Source organism: Pithys albifrons, chromosome 10 (assembly GCF_047495875.1).
Source record: "Pithys albifrons albifrons isolate INPA30051 chromosome 10, PitAlb_v1, whole genome shotgun sequence".
NCBI lineage: Eukaryota > Metazoa > Chordata > Aves > Passeriformes > Thamnophilidae > Pithys > Pithys albifrons.
In genome coordinates this window covers 28,042,933-28,067,669 of record NC_092467.1, presented here as the reverse complement: position 1 = coordinate 28,067,669, position 24,737 = coordinate 28,042,933, and the positions used below count along the sequence as shown (strand labels likewise).

At 44.2% G+C, this 24,737-nt stretch overlaps 1 protein-coding gene across 2 annotated transcripts; it reads right to left on the bottom strand.

The window, feature by feature from the left end:
- Positions 1-5,053: 5,053 nt before the first annotated feature.
- Positions 5,054-24,517, bottom strand: SCP2 (sterol carrier protein 2). Of its 2 annotated transcripts, none has more exons than XM_071564981.1 (16): positions 24,374-24,517; positions 22,155-22,209; positions 21,517-21,588; positions 20,873-21,004; positions 19,870-19,934; positions 18,697-18,823; positions 18,185-18,248; positions 17,855-17,941; positions 17,158-17,308; positions 16,098-16,245; positions 14,610-14,717; positions 11,805-11,958; positions 9,150-9,240; positions 8,445-8,574; positions 7,058-7,137; positions 5,054-5,893 (listed from the first exon to the last, which is right to left on the bottom strand). In XM_071564981.1, the coding sequence occupies exons 1-16, from the start codon at positions 24,413-24,415 to the stop codon at positions 5,798-5,800; spliced, it is 1,602 nt and encodes a 533-aa protein (XP_071421082.1). In that variant the 5' UTR covers positions 24,416-24,517; the 3' UTR covers positions 5,054-5,797. The 2 variants fall into 2 exon arrangements, with proteins under 2 accessions (XP_071421082.1, XP_071421081.1); XM_071564980.1 differs by having other exon boundaries at positions 9,150-9,243; positions 24,374-24,516.
- Positions 24,518-24,737: the final 220 nt, after the last annotated feature.

Here is a 24,737-nt window from a genome sequence, read left to right as displayed (position 1 = left end):
GCTCAGTTTAAACTTTGGTACAATTCCTTGTTCAGATCACAGATGGCAGAGAACCAGGTCCTGGGGCAGCTGTGACAGAGCTGTGCCACAACACACCCCAGTGCTGTTGCAATGGGCCTGGCATGGTGCAGGGCCCAACCTCCTGCACTGCCCCAGCAGCAAAAAGCCCCAGTGGTGGTCAAGGACAAGCTTTGCCAGCCTGGGCTCTGAGACTGCAGAGATGCTCTTGTAGACCTCAGCATCAGGCCTTGTCCAGGGCTAGGCTGCAGGAGCCAACACATTCCATGTGAGGCCTGCTCAGCCCTGACTTTGCAACTACTGCCACTGTCCTAAAGAGATTACAGGCTAAATTTAGATGTGATATGATTAACTCAAACAACAGGCACGCCAGTCAAAGAACAACATGGCAAAGAACAAAAGGTATAGGCAGAGCTCTGGAAGCAGGAGCTCCAAGAACAGGCTCCAGCTCACCTGTGATCAGCACGGAGTGAGGCACGAGGCATTCTGGGGTCAGGTTATAAAATGGTCTTTACTCTCACCCTTATTTATCTGCCTAACACTCCACAGAAACACTGGTGTTCCCCAGTGCTCGCTGCTTTGTGCTGATATTGCCTTTACTGGAAGGGAGAAAAAAGCCCACTAAAATTCTTTTTAAGTAACTTGCCATCATTTGCTTCAAAAAACGAATAATCAAAACACATGGAATAAAGGGGGGTTTGTCTCCAAAGCAGGAAGGGGAGTATTTTTCAAACCCAAGAATGCACAACAGAGCCTGGCCATGAGCCTATTGGCATCTGTGTCTTGATCCCAATGAACTTTAAGATGTCTGTTCTCCCAGAGGACGTTTAAAAAAATTTTAAAATCCATGACTGCTTTCAATCTACCTGAAATATGGGCTACAGACACAGCATATTTTGTACTTGTTTTACACTATCCATGTTCCTTTTGGCCTGCTGCAGCATTAGTAGGATATTTCTGTTCCTGTATCACAGTATAGAACTAACATTTCCCAGAAAACCCACCCAGGGCCATATAAAGCCATCTGCTTTCAAGTTAGCAGTGAATTCTTCCTACAGATACAGGAGACAGAACAGCTCACACTGTCACTCCAACAAATTACACTGCTGTTTATTTAAGTAATAAAGGCATTTGTTCCAAACAGTTGGGGCTTTTTCCAGCATTTGTTCTCCACATGTGGTTTGCTTCCTCAAGTGTTGATTTTTTCATAGTTAAGGGACTTTTCCCTGCCTTTTATCCACCAGGCTAATTGCATTCTTACTCTTTTCTGCCTAACGAGGGCTGACATGCAGCTTGGAGCTCTGTGCAACAGGAAGCCATGTATTTCCTGTTCCAAGGAGGTAAGAGTTTAATCTGACCTCAGATGAATTGGACATATGGGAAATGAACAAAACCAGCCTTGTGATTATGGGACTTTTCTCTATGCTGAGAGGGAAGATATAGTCAAGTCTCCTTATCCCATTCTCCTGCATCCTGAAATGATCTATTGCCCCAAAACACAGCTGTTTAGCCCAGCTGCCACCAGCCATGCTCAGCTGGTCACAACCTCCTCACCCCTGTGCTCCTCACCAAAGGGATCCCACCAGGATTTGCTGTGCACAGGTAAAGCCACAACAGTGCCACCTGCCAGGCTGTCCCTTCCCCCCAAACACCTGCAGTTCTGAACGCCTGTACCAGACAAGGATCACACTCCCAGGGAGTTAATTCCAGGGGGAGGTTGGGCCAACACCCCAACCTGCATCTGCAGCCCCACCTCCACCTGGGCTGCCTCAGCTCCCCTTGGATACACTTCATTTATCCACACAGAGCTCTCCTGCAAGGACCCCAAACTCAGAACTTGGCAATAAATTCCCATTTGTTATCCTGATCAACACAGAAGCTTAGATTTCTTGAAGCAGCACATTTTCTTATGAAAAGGAGTTTTCTCTTAATGACTCAAACTAATTGTAAGAAGAGCAGCAATCACACCCTTGATACCATACCTGTTTTCAAACTTAAGTGTATTGTTCTGCACTGAACCTATTTCTGACCAGGCAAAGCAGTAAGGCTGAAACAAAAACTCAAGTAAAAGCTTAAAAATAAAAGCTGTGCTCCAAAACCAAAGCATTCAGTCAAATTCCTGCAAGCCAGATCTGCTGAAACAGGTATCACTCTGCTCACTGGCTCCAACCCTGACTAATCATTGCTTCTCTTATAGTAATGAGACACATTTTACAATTTTCTTTATCCTGAAAATTCCTATTTGCAAGAATTAACACAGATTTTACAGAAGTAAAGGTAAGATACACCTGTCAACCTGAGAGCACCTCTGGCTGTCAAATGATGAACACATTTATCAGGCTGGGGAACCCCCAAACCAAAGGGTATAACCAGAGCTCATGCAGGAAGAACAACCCTCCCCAACATTTCAGTGTCTAAGGCTGACAATTCCCCTCATGTGACCTGCGTGTCTGAGAACACCTAACCCTGTCATGACTGGCCAGCTCTTGGTATCTCTGGCTCCCTTTCCAACTCTGCCCCCAAGGAATCTGTTTAGCAGAACAGAATTGCAGCAGCACAGAAACTTCATTAAAGAGGCTGATCTAAAGCTACACAGGATTTCAGCCTGGGAGCAAGAAAGAAAACCTTTGTAAAAAGATTTCTAAAGTGGTACAAACTCAGGTAATGCTTTGAATTATGCAAAAAATGAGTAACAGAACTTAATAATGTCAAAGGCTGCTCTGTACCACAGATGAACTGGGTAAATTATTTCTATCCACTGTGAAATTTATTTATTCAAAGATATTCTAAGACTTCAGAATGTAAACGGATTTTTAGAAAAGACCACACACCCCCCTCACTCCCAGAAAAATCAGAGAACAAATTCTATTTCAAAATTACTCAGCAACTTCCAACACAAAGAAGGGGCTGAAAGTGAAGAAGTAATGCAAGACAAATGTCTAAAGAAGACATTAACTGGTAGGTGTGATAAATATACAATTTTGTCCTTTACTCCCTCTTCGATTAAATCCTGCAGAAGTACAGGAGGGCCTGGTTCTCTCAGTGCAGGCCGTGCTAACCCTGCACTGCTCCCTCTGGCGACTCCTGCCGGGAACTGACCCACCTGGGATTGCTGCTCCTACAACCAGACCTGCACGTGCTCAAGCCCGAAAGCCCCGGGCCTGTACAAACCCTGAGACTTCTCTGAAGGCCAAAGTGTCACACTTGGATATTCTCTCTCTTTTGGTAGCAAACAAACTCCAAAGTTATATTTGCACATTTTTTTTCTTAGTATTGCTGTGCAACTTTTCCCCCACATTAGGAACCCTGCCCCAATCTGCAGTTGAGCACATATTACTTAAACTATTATTGGCATGGACTCCTATTATCTACATTAGCTTGTTTACACTTCAAAATTCATTTGCCTCTTTAATTAACAGTGGCCAAAATATGTTTGTGTTCAAAATTCTTGAAAAAGGCCTGTTCTTAGCTTGCATAACAGACATCTACTCAAAGGCTTTCAAAATGAGGAACAAACTGTTTTCAGGACAGAATTACTGCTGCAATCCTGTAATTCCCCTTTACATTAACCCACAAGCCAAATGAACTTAGAAAAAAGCAGGGGATACATTGGGAAATGTGGTTTTATTGAGAGCTGACACTGCTTTCATTTGAGACTTGACTCCTGCCTACTCAAATCCTGTGGGAAAGGCAACAAAACTCCCAAGAGGAAACCTGATTCATATGGCCAGGTGGTATTTTAAGAAGTTTACAGTGGAGCAAGGCCAAATCTGTCCTATTTAACAGAAAACTAATGCCTTGCAGAAGAAGATGAAGAGTGGGGTGACAAATGTTGCTCCATCCAGGTACTGAGGCCTAGGGCTGAGCACAAGAGTTGCAGGCAGGTCTGAACACTCCGGCCTGGACAGTAAGAGACAGCTGAAATTCAGTATAAATGAAGCATATGGAGCAATAACTAAAAATATTTCAATTTCACAGTGCAGTGACAAGCACTGAGCCAGCAGGAAATAGATGAACCCCCAGTTTTAAGAGATCTAAGAAAACTAGTAGTGGTCAGAAAAGCAACTGGAGAAAGAAAAATAAAGGCAGAAAATGCTCTTGTATCGTGAAAGGTTTTCACCAGGACAATGGGAATGCAGCACACAGGAAGGACACCTGGAGGGCCAAGAGCTTACAAGGGTCTCTCCATGTGACACAGTTAAAGAGAATGTCCTCTTGGAGCTGTGAAGCCTGAAGGTGACAGGGCAAGACCATGAACACCAGGAGTGCTCTGAAGCTCTTCATGGTTTCCTCCAGTTAAAAAAAACACAACAATGCCTCTCCCAAAAAAACAACAAATCAACCCCACCTAACATGAAAAAACCCTGAGAGGTATAAAACTGTAATGCAGAAGATAAAAAGGGATAAGGTTAATTCCAAATCATGTGTGGGTATAGAAACTCATGACCCATGGTAAAAAAGCTGTGCAAGGATTCAAAAAGTCACTGGACAAACTCATGAAGACAATCCAGACATAGCACTTCTTTGCTCAAGTTTGTGAGCTGGGAAAAAAAGTTACAAAATTACAATTACTGGCAGTTAGGAAAGTACTGTGAGTAAAGAGATGTTTGGGCCATCTTAATATTCCTTCTTAGGTATCAACAGTCAGAAGATCCAGTGGGCTACAAAGACCTTTGGTCTGATTCAGTAGAGCCATTCCCACTGCTCAGCAACCTGTCACCATTCACCAGAGAAGCAGAATGAGTGGTTTGAATTTGCCCATTTTTATTATCACAGGATCACAGAAGTTGGAAGGGACCCACAAAGACCACTGAGTCTGACTGTGATTTTAGTTAAACCAGGGAAGTGAAAGTTTCAGCCTAAGCTCTTCAGTCACAGCCCCCCGTGTGAGGATGTGGATGTACCTGCTGGGCTGAGATGTGGTTTGTGGACCATCTACTGCCTGAGGAGGAAAAAATGGACATCTGCAGGTGCCCCTTGAGATGTATTAACATGAAATCCACATTCATAAATCCGAGCAAGAGACACACAGAAGAACAGGAAAAGTATATTTTAATTTTCTATTAAACTTCTGACCAGAAAACATTTTCCCAAAACAGAACTTAAAGCTTTTACATTACTGACAAGGATTTCATCATGATCAACATCAGATTTTGTCAGGAGAAAACAGGTAACATACAGGTAGCACTCCCTCTCTGTTCTCCTGGCAAACCTAATCTGTTTCCAATGTTCTGGTTCCTGCTTACTTCTGGATATTTCACGTAATTTTTAATTCCAAAGTAGTAATAAGAAAAGTATTTTATACCAAATTCCTAAATCTTATTCTAAAAAAAAGGTTGTTAGAGATCCCCTTTACAAGACCATTTTAATGTAAGCAGCAGCAAATTTGTTAGAGTGGAAGTCTGAAAGCATTTGTACGACCTGCTATTACAGCTTTTCAAAAATGCAACTCAATTGATATTCCAAACTACTTGTAACTTCCCTCACTACCTTCCCACAACAGAAAGCAACCTCATTCCACCCTAAGTTATATAACATCTTCCATATTGATTAAAACTGTTACAAAGCCTCACCAGGCATCATTTCTAAGAGTTAGTGCCTCAAGCTTAGCCACAGTGAAACTGATGGAATTTATGAGGAGAATTAAGGTCTCTAACCACAGAATTTAGGTGAGAGAGGTCCAATCAAACCCAGCCTGTCCCATATTATTGATAATGTCTAGTTTCATTCTACTTTTTTTGTCAAGAACATAAAGTGTTGACTATTTACTCTAGTGAGCTCAAAGTTTAGCTTTGCCTGGCTGAAGCTGTAGATTCTGAAGTTTCATTGCCATGCCCATGTTCCCAGAAATCTTCAATTTGCCTTGAAAGAATGCCTGGAAAGCAAGAAAGGTTCTATGAAATGCAGCACAACATATTGTCCCAAATGTATCCCCCTGGACAGTCACGTCTGTGCAGTTTGATAATTCCAGCAGTTCTGGCAGACACCTCACATCCAGGAATTTTCTGGCACTAGAAGGCAGAACAGTAAACTGAGGAATCTGTAAAAGGGGATACAGTTGGAAGTGCATGTTTCTGGGCTTATCCCACCCTGGATCTGTACCCAGGGCAGGGCACAACACCTCCTGTTTTGGTGCTGACTGTTCATACAGGGCAAGTCGACAATTCCAACTGCAGATAATAAAGTCACAGTGTCCAGTAGAGGCCACAACTGATTCCTCAACTCAAACCCTCAAATGGTTTTGATACTGATGAATTCAATTTTACAAATCTGGTTGGTGAAGCAGACACTCAGATTTGGATTTTCTTCCTCCAGACCTCATAAGAAGAGGAATTACATGCACTAAAATATCCCAATTGTAGATGTAAAACTGCAATTGCTTCTGAATTTTCTACATGTACAACATTCCTGTAATGTGTTTTACCTTCAGACTTCTCCCAGACACACTTCAGTTTATGAAAATTCCTATTTACCCCGCGATTACCAGAGCAAAAGCTTGAAAGAATGTTACCCAGAGCAGTCCAAATTTAGGACAGCACAGTAACTTAAGTGTGTGGTTTACTGATACACTACGACTGCTTTTGGCACACCAGAGGAGTAAAAACCAAAACCAAACAAAGAAACCCTCCCCAAATACTCACAGGCACTCAGTGGATGCCCATCTCAGTTTCTGTTCTTTCAGCACCAAGGTGACTCCTTACACTAATGCCAGCTGTGAGCATGAAGCCCTCAGGAGGGTCCACATCCCTCCCTTCTCACGGCCCGCTGCAAACACTGGACTGCTCTCTCCTCTGCAAACCCAGAACTACATCCCCTGCTGGGTTCCCTGCAGGATGTCTGAGATAGTCTGCACCTGTTCAGAAGTGTCTGTCCTGATTGATCTTACTTAGGCCAATTTGTTCAGAGAAAGTCAAGAACTGTCATTTTTCAGATGAGCCACAGCAGTTTCGGGGAGGGGATTTATTTAAATGATTCCAATTTAAATACATTTAAAACAAGCATGTCAGTCCTCTCATCATCTCATGTTTGCTGTACTTACTGTCTGAGGGTTCATTTTGCCAGTCATGAGTGCCAGCAGATCAGTGTCAGCCATTGTAATTGTACAGTCTGCCTTCTTATCTGCAAGGGAAGAGTTGATTAAGAAGATTCCAAACGAGAAATTAAACAGTAACAGAACCTGCAACCCCATGAAGAGTCCCTTGGCAATACAGGTTAGTAAAATGGTACCCAAGTACATACAAGTAAGAGCCATTATAAAAATGCCAGCAAGGGACCAACACTGAAGCAAGATGGACCTTTAGTGAAAGGTGCTAAGGAAATTTATTCCTTGGAAAGGAATGACATCAGACAGCATGTTGATTGCAAGCATTGACAATTGCCTCTCAGTTGCCAGAATTAAGATAAATCAGATAAGTCTTCCCTGTGACACTGAAGATACTCATTACTGACATTCCAGGCATTTCCTGTTCTCTCCTCCAATGGGAACAACAAGGGCATTCTAAAAGCACTCATGTGAATTAATTCAAACACCTAAGTTTTTAGGATCATCTTACCAAAAATAAGCTGAAAAATTATTATAATAAGCTGCAATATAAAGTGATTATACACCAAAGGGCTAAAACCTGCACACAACTTTTCTTATACTCATCCTATTATTAAACTGAAATATTTGCTAAATGGTCCATGCAACAGAAGACAGTGCTTTTCTTCTTGTAATAACTTAGAGTAATGAATTACCAAATCAAACACCCTGCTGTGTTTTTAATTAAAAGGTTTACGATGCAGGTTCATGGATATATGAGATTCTGAGGACACCCTTGTCCTTTTTATCTGCCTTACAAGGGTGTGTGACTCTGGATGTGAGCCAGTCTTCAAGGCAAGGGTACAAATCTTGTGGGTTTGATGCTTTTTGGGTTCCCCACCCCCCCCCAGTGTGTGCCTCCTTTCTGATGGACCTTGCAGTTCATGTCAGCTGGTACAGCCCTGAAATCAGTCCAGTCTTGTTGCTTAACTACTTGCAGAGAAGCAACTTGACAAGAGGCCAGCTCACACCTACCAGTGTTTGCAACAGAGCACCTGAAGAAACAGCTGCAAGTTACACTTCTGGCCCAAATTTTAAGAGGTGAGAACAACAAAATCCCCCAGGTTTGATGTTTACTTTTCTTTTTCTCAATCCAGTTTCTGTGAGGTCACATGACAGATCTGCCTGGAGCCTCTAAGGAAACACACAATTGTCCCTAGACAGATTCAGAGCAGATGTTTAGTTCTTGGTCTGAAACATCCTGGATTAAAAGTGTCAGCACTAAGCAAAGTTTGAAATTAATTAAGGTAGCTCTACATAATTTTTGTTCATTAAAGCTTAAAAAGGACATGAGTTTACCTCCATTTCTGTGTTTTCTGTGATGACATAACACAGGAGCACTGACCTGAATTCACTGCCACAGAGCCTTTGCCATTTTTCACATCTACCACCCAAGTTGCTTCTTTCCCATCAGGACCATCTTTTATTTTGAAGGCAAAGATTCCACCAATTTTCTTGACAAACTGCTCTCCTTCCTGTAAGGACCATGTAATGGGAAGTTAGTAATTTACTTCAACATCATTTTCAGACAGTTTGAATTTAACAGAAAGTAATTCAAAAACCACTTCTACCAGTATAAAAATATCTGTTTTCCCCATTAGGCATCATTTAAACAACCACCAAAAAAATCTAAACAAACGAAAACCTCAAACTATGACTATTTATGTTAAAGTCTATTAAACTAAGAAAAATTGTCACTGTCCTCACAGCCTTGTCCTGACGGAATTCAGAAAAATGTGATTTCTTCTTCTAATCCCAAAGCCACCACCTAACACCAAACAGTTTCTTGTGTTAGTTAGCAACCTCCTCACATACAATCTAAACTTTCCTTCACTGAAATACCCTTATGCAGGTAGGAACTATCTGAAAAAAGTAATTTAAAATTATGGCCAAGGCAGAAAGATTTCTGGCCCAGCAGAACCAAACCTGTGCTGTTTGTTTCAGTGAGCAGTGCTGACAAGTGATGGATGTTACTGTGCTCCCACCAGGTTTCACACACATTCTGTGAGCAATTAAAATCCTGTCTGAGGTAAAAGAAGCAGCCAAATACCTCCTGGAGCTTCTTTTCAATCTCTTTGAAGACCAGATGTGACTTAAACCCATCCACAGCGGCGCTGAGAGGCACAGCCGCGATGCGGCCACTGCTGGAACGAAAACACGGTGAGTTACAAACCTTTAATTGCTTCTTCAGCACCTTCAAATTATCATGAACAGGCCTAACACCAGCAGGAAACATTTTAGCAGTCCAGAGCAGCTCTGCTATCAAAGTCAAGCTTGCTCTCTCATGGGCTTGACAGCTTGAGTTACAATCACAAGTTCATGTATGAACAGAACAATAATTTTATAACAGAAGTAAGTTATTAATCTTACTATTCCTGATTCTCTGAAGCAATCACCCTGCTTGGCCTTATAGCAGCATGAAACCCAATTCTTCATTTCTGCAGGGGCACACTGAGCCCAAGCAAGTATGGAGGTGTCCAAAGAAATGGTAAATCAAGCAGCAGGAAGAACAAGTTTAGAGATATTCCCATGTCTTGGCAGCAGAGCCCCAACCTGGGGTCAGGTTTGATATTGCTGAAGTGGCAGAACTGCCTAAGAAACGCTGCTGGAACTCACTGGGGTGGTCCTGACACTGCCCCACGTGTGTGACAGGGCAGCAATAGTGGGCACTGTCTCATCTGAAGGAGATGCAGCCATTTTCTTAATAAACCAGGGCAAAATTGAAAGGTATATAAACCCAAACCAAATAAAAAGCAGAGCTGCTTCAAAAACTAATGCAAAATGGATCCTGCTGCTGTTCACCTTGATGTACATTCCTGTCAGCTCTTGCTAAAGCCACAGGCTAGATCTGGAATCAATGGTTCCCTCTATGGACATTGCTGTAGCAAACTGGTAGGAATTATCTCCATAAACATGGAATTTCACCACCTTTCCCTTAATTACACAATGCACATCATAAATAGGTTACGTAAGGGGTGCCTGAACAGATTAGGCTGTTTCATTGCAAAGTCTGACATACATTAGTGCAACTCTGTGTCAGGATCTCCCACACAGAGCCTTTGGGGGAACTGAAGGTTCTGAGCTCCCCCAGTGTAAGATGAAAGGAGCATTGCCATGATTTCTGGGGTTTGAGTCGTACCTAAGAAAGTGTTTTAAAAATTCTCAACACCAACGAGGGTGAAGTGAGCTGTAGTAAATTAGATTTCATTTCTTCAGGAGAAACTATCTCTACATGCAAAGCTCTTCCTGACAGGAAGGTCCAACTTCCAGCAGTAGCTCAAGGTTAAGGATATAAAAGTAGCAACAGTTTCTCTCTTCCAAAAGTTACAGTATTTTTAAAGACAAAGCTCAAAGCCACGGACAGTAATACACTCCCTGTAACAGCCTTTTCCCCTCTGATTTAAAACTGCCCCAACACCCACTGCCCAGTTCTGTGAGCAAGTCTGAAGAGCATCCATGAGAAGACATATATTTCCTCTATCACCCCTATTTTCTCACAAGGTACAACCTCTTGGAGGTCACAGAAGGGACAGGATTATCACTCCTGACACTCCTACAAGATGTCACTGCTGCAGCCCTTCCGAGCTCAGTGGCTGCTCTCATCCATCACCTGTTCCACAGGTTACCTCATCACCTCCCAGAAACTGCACAGGTTCAGCTAAAACAAACATTAGAAATACGACTTGGGAGGGAGAGGAATGTCTCTCTCTGGAATGATAAATTATTTTCACAGGTTTTTAGAGAAAACTTAAAGTATTGGCATCAAGCTTTAAAAGCTTTGAGTGCCACAAAGAGCAGCTCCATCTTTCTAAGCAAAGTTGAAAGTGAAAATGTAAAGGGAACCGTGTATAAAAAAAGTCTCTCCTGCAACTCTAGTATAATACAAATTTTGGGTTCACTCAGTTCCTGTCCCTCCTGGCACAGAATTGCAGCAGGGTGCAGACACCTCCACAGCAGTGCTCTCCCCTCGCTGCAAGTGCAACCTCTGTAGCCAGGACTGGACCAGTGACACCCCTGGACTCTCAGGAGGACTTACAATATCACATGGAACAGTTGGCAGCAATTCTGCATGAAGCCAAACCAGTAACAATTTCAGCAGAGGCTACCTCTGTTCCCATGGATGCCCTGCTTTATCTCACACACCCCTAGCGTCAATTAACTTATTTTGATGCAGCCCGTCTTGTTCTTGGAAGGGTTTTGTTGTTTTGCTGCCTTTTTCCCCCTCCAAACATCGGACGTTTCCTTACAGACAATCACATGAGCCATTCTGGGGGGCAGTTTCCTCTTTTCAGTAACCCCCAACTCCGAGTGCACATTGTCCACCACCACCACACTGCAGTACGCCAGTTGTACCCTCAGCGCTGGGAGAGTGTTCAGCGAGGGTGCTGAGCGAGTTTTCATTAGCAATGCCACGCTGGGAGAGTTCAGCGAGGGTGCTGAGTGAGTTTCCATGAGCAGTGCTACCTCTTCCGGGCCAAAACGACAGCACAACTACTGGGCAAGTGTTCAGCGAGGGTGCTGAGCGAGTTTCAGTTGGCAGTGCCACCTCCAAGGCAACTAAGTTTGGACAAACCGAGCTGTGGTGGCAAAGGGATGTTCACTCGCAGCTGGTCCCCTCTCACCGTGCGGTGAGTGCTGGGTCGGGGGTGTGGGTGTCCCCTGCAGTGTCCCCGTGCCGTGGCAGCCCTCCCCGTGCCCGGCTCACCTCTGTGCCCCGGGGAAGCCCATCGCGTACAGGGTCACCACGACGGCGCCGCCGAGGCCCAGGTTGTGCTGCAGCGCGACCTTCGCCCCCGGCACCTGCCGCCGCCCCGCCAGCCCGCGCAGCTGCCAGCAGAGCTCCGCCGCCTGCGCCAGCCCTGAAACATCGAGCGCAGAGTCAGCCCGCCCCTGCCCGCGGGGCCGCGCACACGGATTGGGGAAGGGCGCTCCCGGCAGCCCGGACACCCGCGGGGCAGCGCGCTCCCGGCAAACAGGACACCCGCGGGGCAGCGCGCTCCCGGCAGCCCGGACACCCGCGGGGCAGCGCGCTCCCGGCAGCCCGGACACCCGCGGGGCAGCGCGCTCCCGGCAGCCCGGACACCCGCGGGGCTGCGCGCTCCCGGCAGCCCGGACACCCGCGGGGCTGCGCGCTCCCGGCAGCCCGGACACCCGCGGGGCTGCGCGCTCCCGGCAGCCCGGACACCCGCGGGGCTGCGCGCTCCCGGCAGCCCGGACACCCGCGGGGCTGCGCGCTCCCGGCAGCCCGGACACCCGCGGGGCTGCGCGCTCCCGGCAGCCCGGACACCCGCGGGGCTGCGCGCTCCCGGCAGCCCGGACACCCGCGGGGCTGCGCGCTCCCGGCAGCCCGGACACCCGCGGGGCTGCGCGCTCCCGGCAAACAGGACACCCGCGGGGCAGCGCGCTCCCGGCAAACAGGACACCCGCGGGGCAGCGCGCTCCCGGCAGCCCGGACACCCGCGGGGCAGCGCGCTCCCGGCAAACAGGACACCCGCGGGGCAGCGCGCTCCCGGCAAACAGGACACCCGGCAGACAGGACACCCGCGGGGGCGCGCTCCCGGCAAACAGGACACCCGCGGGGGCGCGCTCCCGGCAAACAGGACACCCGCGGGGGCGCGCTCCCGGCAAACAGGTCACCCGCGGGGGCGCGCTCCCGGCAGACAGGACACCCGCGGGGGCGCGCTCCCGGCAGACAGGACACCCGCGGGGCAGCGCGCTCCCGGCAGCCCGGACACGCAGGGTTGCGTTTGCTTGGCAGACCCCGACTCTCGGATTGTGTTTACCCTGCTGTTCCATCAGCTCTTTTCGCAGTTAGGGACCAGCTCCACACACACAGAATCCCAGGATCAGTTAGGTTGGAAAAGACCTCTGCGATCATCAAGTCCACCCTACGACTCAACACCACCTTATCAACTAGACCAGGGCACTGACTGCCATGTCCAGTCTGTCCTCAAACACCTCCAGGGATGACGACCCCACCACGTCCCTGGGCAGCCCCTTCCAGTGTCTAATGACCCTTTTTGGGAAGAAGTTTTCCCAAATATCCAACCTCAAACTCCCCTGGAGCAACTTGAGGCTGTTCCCTCTCCTCCTGTCCCTGTTCCCTGAGAGCACAGCCTGATCCCTCCCGGCTCCCTCTTCCTGTCAGCGAGTTGCAGAGAGTGAGAGGGTCTCCCCGACCCTCCTTTTCTCCAGGCTGAGCCCCCCCAGCTCCCTCAGCTGCTCCTGGGGCTCCAGCCCCTTCCCAGCTCTGCTGCCCTTCTCCAGACAGACATTCTCATACATTTCTCTTTTCCTCAATGCCTTCCTCTCACTAACAACTGCACAGCCCTTTGGGCCAGGCAGACAAGGAATCTGCATTTTGTGTGTTGAATTTAACATGCTGTCAAGTGAAACTTTATGAAGAGGAGGAGTCAAGGAGTCTCCTAATTCCAGTCACAGAGGAGAATGAAGAGGTTCCATTTACACTCTCTCAGGCTCAGGAAGTGAGTGTGCCCCATGGTGCAACCTGCCCTGCAATGGCTTGGAAGTTTCAGAGGAATTCCATGCCCTGATCAGCACACAGCCAGCCCCCAGACTGCTTCCAAGGGAAATGGAGCTGACATTGTTTGCATTTTAATGACTCTTCCCCCATCCCACGGCAAAAATACCAGTGACTGCCTCTGTATCTATCACTGTAACAGTTAACACAAACCTGGCAATGCAACACTCCCATCCTGTCACAGACACCCACAGGCTCATTCATCTGGAACCTCTTTTCCCCAAAGTTTCCTAATACTTCCCCCTACCCCAGCTCTAACTGTGTGTTATCTCACTACAGCTGTTTAGATTAAGGTTTGGTGTTTCACAAGGTTTCCTCTTCTCCAGTTTTCTGAAAACTTCTAATTTCCAAACAAGGAAGGTGAATTACCTTCATAAATCCAATCTCACTTTATCCAAGAGCCAACTCATTTGGAAACAAGTATAGCATTTTAAAGGGGAAAAAACCCAAATAAGAAAAATGAAAACCTATGTTTCTGGGAAATGGTGACTAAGTGAGCTTTTGTTGCAAACATCAGATAAATATTTTGACATGCAACACTTAACAGAAATGGCTTCTAGTATAGCTAACAATGGAACAGGCTATTCAGAGGCAGTAAAAATTTCCAAGACCTGACATTTAAAGGATTATATCATATGAAAACCATTATTCAAATTACATTAATCAGAAGCTGTACTATTGAGCCAGTAGTTAGAAAAAATAGTTTAGCTGTTTACAGGTTGCTTTAAAAACAACAGAAAAAAAACCGAAACAAAAATTAAGTCAATGCTAATGGTCAAATGGGCACAGGTCTGAGCTCTGTGGTGAACCTGCCCCAACACTTGCATTATTTGGAAATGAGAAGGCTGGGAAGAAGCTTTGGAGCTGCTGGTGAGCCCTCATGTGTCAAGCACCAGTGGGAAGCACCTGCCTGCTCAGAGCTGGATCTCACATCTCACAGGTGTGACTCAGTGAAGTGTCTTTGCTTACCTGTGGCACCAAGAGGGTGTCCCTTTGAAATCAAGCCACCACTGGGATTAATAACCCATTTTCCTCCATAGGTATTGTCTCCTCTGTCAATCAGGTCACATGCTCTTCCTATAAAACAGTATTGCTGTATGAAAAATGTTCTTTTTTTTAGTTTGTGAGTGATTTTTCAGTTCTGCTGTCCCTCGACAGGGATGCTGCATGTCAGTCAAAACACAGGAAATGCTACAGCTCATATTTCACAAGGAGCAGACTGAAATTACCTTAATAAGACTTGCCTATACCATTGGAGAAAGTGTAACATTTGATACAAAAGCTTTTTTTAATTTGCTGTTGAATTTTGTTGATACACAGTATTATGATGTAATCAATATAATGAAGCTAATTATTCTGTTCATGACAGTGCAGTGATAACTATGTCTTTTACACAAGTGGGGTTAGTTGTAACTTGTGACCCCCAGGACAATGGGGGTCAACACCAAGTTGCACAGGAGCCACTGCCACAAAGGCAGCCAGGGCTACCCTGGGCTGCACTCAGACATTAAGACAGTAAATAAAACCACTCTAAAGACTAATGCTTAGAATTACTCAGTTTTCCAGACTACAGAGTTCTCCCTTTTAACCAGGGTCTAGTTCCTTTATTCTTGTACCAGCTTCTTGGGCCTACATTATTGACCTCAAATCTAAAAAGGATCTACCACAATTACTGTGCTTACAACTTTTCTGCCACTAAGGGAGAACACCAGTTTGTCTGGCACATCTAAACCCACAGTGTGGGTTATGCCCTTTCATTAATCTCTATGCCTAATTAATCTACCATTGCAAGACAATTTTCATGTACTATTAAGGTCAGACTGACTAAGGGCTGTGAGAATTGCACTATTGAAGTACTATGCACAAGACCAATTAGTCAAATAAATACCATTAAGAGTCTTCTGTATCAATTAAAGGACTGAAGCTAAAGAGCTTCATGTACCTATTTAAATAATGTCCAAAATTTACCATTTTTGCTGCAGATACCATAAAAATACAGCAAGAATTACAGTAAAAAGCAAGCATTCAAAGGCAAAGATTTGAAGACCTACAAACACAAAAAGTCTTCCTGGAGTTCCATGAATGTCTCTGTTTTGGTAAGAAAGCTCAGACTGAACATACCACCTAGTGCCAGAATATGGTATTTTCTCAAAATTGGTTAAAAGCAAATCAGAGAAAGATTTTGCCAGATGATTGCTTATGCAAAGCAAGAAGATGTTTGGAATTGAAACAGATCACAAACTGAAGTAGCAGTGACTTGTTGAGACCCTTTATAGGCAATTCTTGTCCATTTTTTATCTTCTTAACAGGAAATACACAGATGGAGGGAGATCTTGGGGTAGGTAAGTAGATAGCCCTCAAAAAAGGGTATAATACTGAGATCTCGGGGGTCCTGAATTTGGGTATTTTTAGTGCTTCCCACTTCAATAAAACAATGATGTCCATTGATGCCATTACCTTCTGGACAGAGCCCCAGAGCTTCGTAGGTAATGAACTCATTCACTGAGAAGCAATCGTGCAGTTCGATCACATCGACATCTGTGGGCTTTAGCCCTGCTTGTTCAAAACATTTCTGTGCAGCTGTTTTAGTCATGTCATAGCCAACCTGTGAAAAGAAGAAGTTGTATGTTAAAATATTGTTAAAGAAGAAATACAGCCAGACATTTCATTTCTACACTTAATTTTAAACGTGTTTCTATGTATCCAGTGAAAGTAACCCAGACAAGGGGGTATTCTGATTTATTTTAAAGCATCACATAACAGAGTTTAATAGTCATACCATGTGGACTGTATAGAAAGAAATAATACATTCTAAATCTCAGTGTTGACATGCAAAAACTTTCTGGGGAATGCCCTCTCTTTTCTGAGCCAAATTGCTCCTTTGCATGACTCAGGCCAAAGCCTTCAAACAAATCCTCAGACTTTGTTCCCTTTTCCTACAAGCCACCTGACTAGGACTGGATTTCAAACCTAAATGGACCATGACTGCAGCAGAAACTATTGTGTATTCTAACAGTTTAACTTACATCCAATTATTTTAGTCAATTTGCAGTGGGATCCAAATTTTGCAGTTCAGGTCTTTCCCTTCATTCTACTTTAAGCAAATAATTATGACTCTGACCAAATATTTCAGCTTCAGTATTATACAGGCATAAGTAATGTTGTTTCAAGTTTCATTACTATTATAAACAGAAAAATTAGATTTTATTTGCTGTCCAAACTATTTAAAAAGTAGCCTGCAAATAATTTGTTAAATACTGGGTTTCTGAGAGCCTGCTTAAAAATCTCTTAATGCCACTCCACAACCACACCCTTGGCTTACTCCATATCTGTCCAAATGAAATCACTTTTACATTCACCACAAAGTATAATTTGTTTGCTTACTGACATGAAAACATCTACAGTATCCTTAGGACTTGCAGGTACTAAAAAAAAGAAACCAACAAGAAACCACAAAGCAAAAACTTCAGAAAAACCACCCCCACAAGTACCAGGGAATAGGGAATTGCAAACCTACCATCTTCATACAACTGTTCTCTTCAAATGTGCTCGGGTAATCAGTGGCCATCACCTGGGCTAGAATTTCCACAGCTTTGGGCTGCAACTTATGCCTTTTCACAAACTCCTCATTGGCCAAAATTGCAGCTGCAGCACCATTTGATGTTGGACTGATTGAAGGGAAAAATAATGATGTCATTATTCTAAATTAGTAATGTAGATCTTCAATAGTTTTATCCTTTAATACAAAAAAGCAAAGATGACAAATGAAAAGGCACTTTCTTTGGCTGATGTCACAGAAACTGTTTACTGGACACTTTCAGTAGTATTTATTAATTGAAAATCAAAATAGAAACATGTCATTAAGGATTTTCAATTTAGGAAAAATCAAAGCTTCTGCTTGGCTATAAACATGTCAAGAGGTTCAAGAGAAAAAAATAAGACTTAACAGCAATGGATGCACATGAATAGGATATAGAATTAGTTGAGAACCCCAAAGTACAAAATGTATTTCAGCTCGCTGTATTACACTGTGAACAAGTGTCTAGAGTTTGGTCATTACAGAGTTTCCACATTTGTTTTTTTCATTAAAAAAATTTACTTCAAGTCACTGCAAATTTTAATTTACACACAAACAGACTTTTATTTAACCAGCTGTCCTACCATATTTGCCTCAACATCAAGGTTTATTTCACAATGCAAAGTCCTCTCCTTACCAGCACTGTAAGACAGTCAGGTAATCAAAAATCTTGCGAGAATGCAGAACTTCATCTAACGTGTACTCCTTCTGGAACTGGGAATACCTGAGGCAAACACAGAGAGGGCACCTCAGTGTCAGCAGCAGACAGACACACACACATCACTCTGTTGGGCAGCTACAGAGTTTTTCTTACAGTGTGTAACAGATATAGAATTTGTGCTGGGTAAAATTCTCATTCCATAATAAAGAACACACTCCACAAAAGAGTTCTAAAAACAATACTTGGTTGAGCATGGATTATTGTAACAAAAAGGAGGGTTCAGTGCAGAGGCAGAGCATGACTCACGGGTTGTTGGTCGAATGGCTGTGATTCTTCCACGCAATTTTCGCAAAATATTCTGGATTTGTCCCTGGAAGGGTTAAAAAAGCTGTGTTGAAATACTCTGTTTACCCAAACAGTGCTAACATAGCAGATTAAATATTGTGACACAGGAATCTGACCTTAACAAGCATCTTTACAAGAGACTCACAGTCACCAAGTGATATTCAATGCTTTCCTTAGAACTCAACTTGGGTCTCAAAATCAGACGAAGACTACTCAGCATGGTTGAGTTTTAGCTAACACAACAACCCACTTGGACATCTAACACTTACAGGAAAATACAGAAAATAAATGCATTTTATTTATTATCACATAACTAAAACCTGAATGCTCATTTTCCCACCAGTGCAAAACAGCTGCAGTGAAATATTAAAGTCTAAAATTTTTCCATATAATGGTCTAAATATAAAAAAGTACCAAATCCCAACATATTAATTTATTAAAAGAAGACAACGAAAAGATGTATTTTAACATACCATATTTCTCCATATGTTCTTTGCCAGCACTTGCAAACATCTGAGGTGCCACTGGAGCACTTGCTAAGCCGTATTTATTTATCATAATTTCCAAATGTTTGTCCATTGGATTAGTTCTGTCTGCAAACTAAAATGAGGGGAAATAGTTACAAAGCAAGTAATAATCTCATTTTCTTTAACAGCACCACAGAAGTGCCACAGAGTTCAAGCAAATGAAGGTTTTTCTGGACAGTATGTTGCACTTCACTGACATGTTTAGAAGAATTCATAGTTTTCCCACTATAGCAAAGAGTAAATAAGCAGAAAATGCTAAACATTACACCCACTGCACTGATTCATGCCAAGGATCACTGCTATGTAATTTCCACTACAGGCACTCTTTTCAGCAGAGGACTCTGGGTGGTTTCCACCTCACCTAAAACCCTATGGTTAATACAATTTCAAGTTATAAAATTAATACTGTATTATTATATTCAGTGAAGCTTAGATGCAATACTGTAAAGCATGTTAAAAGGTAACTCCTGCTCATTTTTATCAATTGTTAAACGTAAAATTTCTCACCCAAACCTCTTGCATATATTATCAAATTTGGCAGCTCTGTAGTTAAATGACATATGGGCTCTAATACTGCTTGCCATAAGGCAAAACACAAACCCCCACAGGCTTCTCCAGTAAAAACAAAACTCAAGAGGCCCTGAGTTTTTGGGAAAGTGTGTTAACAGGTCAACTGACTAAACATCAAGCCAGAAGACCCAGATTCTTTCTTTGATTTGCTGTGTCATTTTAAGAAAGCCATTTCAATCACTCAAAGCTTCAGTATTCTATCTGGTATTTTCATTATTCCCTATTAACCCAGGCTTTAGCATAGTTGACAAAACACTAGAAGCAGGGCATACTACATGAAATTAATTCTAAAACACTCCATGCAAAATTTATATGTCATTGCTGCCATCAGAATCCTAAAACTCATCAGAAGTTTCAATGGATCAAAAGAATGGTTTATTTTGTAATCATAAAACTCACTAAAAGTTTCTGTGGTTCGAAATAATGGTTTATTTTGTAATCATCTACAGCAACCTCATGAAGCAACTGGTCTTCATGAGAATGTGTGCCAGAGAATGAGCTGTAACTCACCTACAAACACAAAACATATGAAGTCTTTCAGACACTTACACCTGTAGCAAGAGATCCTTTTGCCATTCTCTCAAAGCCAAGTGCCAGAACACAGTCTGCCAAACCTTAAAATAAAATTTGTGGCTATTTAAAGCACAATGTAATTATAAATGACACTATGTACTAACAACTACTCAATTACAAGACATTTACATAAACACCTACCAGATGCTCTTCCTCGTCCCTTCATTTTTGAAAGACAGTCAAATTAAAGTGGAAATGGTATTGATACTCAAAAATGAGAGATCAGTACAAGTTCTGGGTTTATTTTTAAACTGTTTGACAGCAATTATCATACCAATCAAGCACTTACGTCTCTGCCACAAATACTAAAATAATCATACAGTGTTACTATAGTTTTCATTACAGAAACATCATCATTTAAGTGCAAGAAAGTATCAAAGTCCATAAAGGAACTGCAAAAACAAATGAAACACTCAGTTCAAAGCATAGTCTGTCACAAGGCATTGCTCCTCCCCTCCCTTCCCACAATGTGTTGGTCAAACACTCGAGTTGGGAAAGGGGAAAAGGCAAAAGGTGAAAGAGGGGGGAAGGAAAGGGCTAAGCTTTTTAGCAGATTCTTCTCTCCTCTTCATCCTGCAGAATCTAGTGCTTGTAGTGCTATAATGCAACTTGTTCTGCACAGCTCCAAACAATTTCTCTAGAAAACACTTCACTGACTCAGTACTGACCAGGTTCATACAGCTTAGGACACAGGAAAGGCCATGTATAACCACAGACACCCTCCTGCTGCATCCCAGATAGTCTCTCAGGTGAACACACAATGCCCAAGTTCACAGTGACAGTCTCACTTTATAGAGAGCCTGGTCTTGTACATACACCTGACCAACCCTCTCAGCTGAGTGAGGCAGGAAGCACCATTTGCCCATGAGGGCAGGACACTCACAACTCAAACTGCTTCCACATGCACTACATTCAGTCTTCATTCAATTGATATTTATAGAGAATATGTTTTACACAGTCCCAGAGCAAAACAACTCACCTCCTTCTACCAGTTGCCTGGCCATGAACAGAGCAGTGGATCCAGTGGCACAGTTGTTGTTAACGTTAATGATGGGAATGCCAGTCAGACCCAACCCGTGATAGATGGCCCGCTGTCCACAGGTTGAGTCACCTTTGGAGAGAAACACAACATTCAAATAAGGTACAAACTCAAACTTCACTCACAAAACAGAAATCCTGCCGTGTCTGTGCAATGCTACCCCTTAAAACTGTAAACTTGGACTTCTGAACTGTCACCTTGAGTGTGTCTCTCAGGTACCCACAGTAAAGAACCTCAGAAACAAGGTGAAGCTCATCAGATTTTAAGGACAGAAGTTTGTCCTGCTTCTGTGATAACAGGCTGTGAATCAAAGGGACAGAAAGGTCTGAGAGGTGTGGCCTGGAAGCTGCTGTAGGTGTCACAGGGGACTGACCCTACTTCAGCTGCCACAGCACAGTCATTAATAGAGAACCAGAGAAAAAGTAAATGGAAAACTGTCTTTGGAATGGAAATACATTTCCCAATAGTAGAAAGCGTATTGACGGGATTCCCCCATACTTTATCCACACAGATGTGGATAAATTTTGTGCACACAGATGTTAGCAAATGTCACAGATGTCACATCCCAACCAAACGTTACTCACCATAAACATAACCCACACACGCCTGCTTCACTGCTGAGTAAGGAATCCCAGCATCAGCTAAAGCTGCCTGGCCTAAAAAACAGTTACAAGTGGGAAAAAAAAGTTTAAAATTGAAGATGAAAAAAAAATCAGCTCTCATAAACATAACAAACAAACTTAGAGTAGAATGTACAAACACTGCATTCACAAACAAGAAGGAGAGTTGTATAAATTCCCTATTATATGATGCAAATGGTTAATATAGTCTTGCATCTTAATAGTCATAAGGACAATTTCACAGCGTTTTGAGTTCTGAACAAGCTCCTTTATCAGAAAATTTCATTCAATCAATTCTATGTTCATGCACAAAGGCTGTTCATCCCAGCTAAAGTATGTTTTGAATAGTACAGTTAAGTATTACATTATTTAAGTGTCCAACTCAATTTCAAGCCATCCTGCTGACTTCAGCATTGGAGGCAATGAGCTGGGCAGGTCAGTTATGGATTCGGTGAAAGTGATCTTTTCTTTATCAGTTTTAGATCTGCTTTTTATATGTATCTATTTACTGAGCAGCAGCTGTTCCTTCATATGTATAATAAAAATATTAACTGAAAGATTTAAAATAAGCAAGCAAACAAAATGGTTTTTTATTAAATTACCTGCTTCCTTAGCCATGTCAGGGTAATCAGCACTCCTCTCATTAGGCTTTGAAAACTGACAAGAAAAGAGAAAGAAAAAAAAAGAACCAAAACCAAATCACAGTGAGATTTAATATAACTTTTCTTTAAATCAATCAGTATATTTAAAAGCTTCATATTTAATTTAGAAATCTGTTTTAAAGAATACAAACAATGTACTTTAATTGATCCAAAAATGCATGCACAAAATCTTCACAACTCCCAAGTGCCAGATCCAGATAAAATAGAGCCATTTTATGCTCAGTCTGAAAGAAGATCCATGACTGTGAAATGGACAATAACCTTGTGCAAAGCCTGAGGGTGAGACAGAGAATAACTGTCATTGTCACTGACTCATCATATATTGACTAAGGCTTTGATAAATGCTTCTCTTCCACTTTAGTTTATCCTACTCTTACTTGTAACATGAAAATTCTTGTTCTTTGTACGAATTTATCAGACCTTACCCCTCACCACTGGAGCAGAGGTGGCATTCCTATATTCTTAGCAGTGTGACACATTAGACTCCACCACAGACACTTGTGGTTTGCATTTCTACATCATTAACAAAAAGTGCCACTATTAAAAAAGCATCTTCATTCTACAAATTATTTGAAGTTCCCTGTGAGTGTATAAAAGTTAATTTGCTGCCTCCTTGTGCTTCCCTCCCCAAATCCAGCCTTCTGCAACACTTTGCTGTACTTTCTTTAGTGCCTCTTGTCCTTAATTTAGACAGAGAACCTTCATACTGAAGGTGAGTTGATCACTGTAAAAGTCTCTATGAGTGACTGAGGGAAAGAGAGCAGAGACAATTTCTCAAAGCACACTAAACTAAGGTGATCCACTTGTGAAAACAAGTGGTACTGTGTGAAAACAAGGGACACACACAGGAAACACAGACTGTTGCTTTGGGAAGGTATAGTTTCTTTTAGCAGTCATTACATCATCAAGATTAACAAAATAGAAAAGATGCAATCCTAAAAGATTTCATAGTAAAATACTTAAGACACAATACGGTGTCTGACAGGTTTTACTTGTCTCTTCCATGTTATTATTGTTCCTTCCACGAGAACATCACAAGTGAGCTCAAGGTGAGACAGTGACTTCTAAAACCAGATTCTGTGATCCCCTCCAATAAACACAACTAACACAATGAAGTCTTTAACCTTTCAGTTCCTCCCCTATCACATCACTTGCTGGAGAAATACCCATGCAGCAACCAAAAAAAAGATTTTTTAAAAGGGGGGATGGGGAGTTTCTGACAACCCTGGCAAATACTGAAGTTGTGGTAAGGTTCATCACCAAAACAATGGTTCCTTTAGCTTTTACTCCTCTTTGAATCATTTAGGTTGGAAAAGATCTTTAGATTCAAGTTCAGCACTCCCAAATTCACCACTAAATGATGGCCCTAACCGAACATCTACATGCTTTTTGAGTCCTTCCGGGGACGGTGACTCTACCACTGCCTCGGGCTGCCTGTTTCTGGGTTTGACAATCCTTTCGGTAAAGTAATTTTACTTCATTCTCATCTCAAACCTCTTGTCCTATGCCTTGTTACTGGGAAGAAGAGCCACCCACCCGCGCGGCCACAGCCCACTCTGCGGCAGCTGCGGAGGGACCGCTGCCCACGGCGCGTCCCGCACGGCCCCGGAGCGGCTGGGGGGGCCGAGCAGCGTTGCGGTGTTCGCGGCAGGGGCGGCCGCCGGGGGCCTGTGTACGGACCCGCCCCATGGGCTGCTCCGCTCACCCTGCCCGGTGCTCTGGCCCGGCCCGCCCCATGGGCTCCCCGCTCACCCACGGAGCGCCGGGCGGACTTTGGGCCGGCCCCGCTCGGCTCTGCCCCACCATGTGCCGTGACGGCTTTGACCCGCACAGGACACACCCGCGGCCCCTCGGCGCCCACAGGGCACACCCGCGGCCTCTCGGCGCCCACCGGGCACACCCGCCGGGCCCCTCAGAGCCCACAGGGCACATCCGCGGCACCTCAGTGCCCACAGGACACCACCCGAGCCCCTCGGCGCCCACAGGGCACACCCGCGGGCCCTCGGCGCCCACAGGACACCACCCGGTCCCCTCAGTGCCCACAGGACACCACCTGGTCCTCTCAGCGCCCACAGGGCACACCCGCGGCCCCTCAGCGCCCACAGGGCACACCCGCCGCGTCCAGCTCCTGACACACGCAGTGCCGGCGGGGGCGGTACCTTGGTCATCCCGACGCCCACCACGAACACCCGGCGCTGCATGGTGGTGGTGGTGGTGGCACGGACACGACCCCAGCCCCGACCTTCCCGTGCTTCTCCGGCTGTCGCGACCCGCGGGCCCTTGGCGACACGGGGGCGGCTGATGGGGCGGGGCATCCCGGCCCGCCCCTTAAAGGCGCAGCGGCCCCGCCGCGGCTGGACCTGTCCGTGACACGGCCATGGCCATTCCCATGGCCATTCCTGCTTATCCCACCGGATCCCCCCGATGGCCATTCGCACGGCCATCCATGCTCATTCCCCCGAATCTCCCCATCTTGTTGACTCATCAGATATTTTCCCAAAGCGGAGACGGAAAGAATCAAGT

What these genes read in the sequence shown, in the direction of transcription:
- SCP2 (XM_071564980.1), bottom strand. Translation starts at nt 24,415, where the DNA reads ATGCAGCGCCGGGTGTTCGTGGTGGGCGTCGGGATGACCAAG. An exon ending in CAGGCAACTGGTAGAAGGAG is followed by an intron (nt 19,935 to 20,872) that starts GTGAGTTGTTTT and finishes TTTTATTTTAAG; the next exon opens with GTTTGGCAGACTGTGTTCTG. An exon ending in TCTGGGGCTCTGTCCAGAAG is followed by an intron (nt 14,718 to 16,097) that starts GTAATGGCATCA and finishes ACTGTTTTATAG; the next exon opens with GAAGAGCATGTGACCTGATT.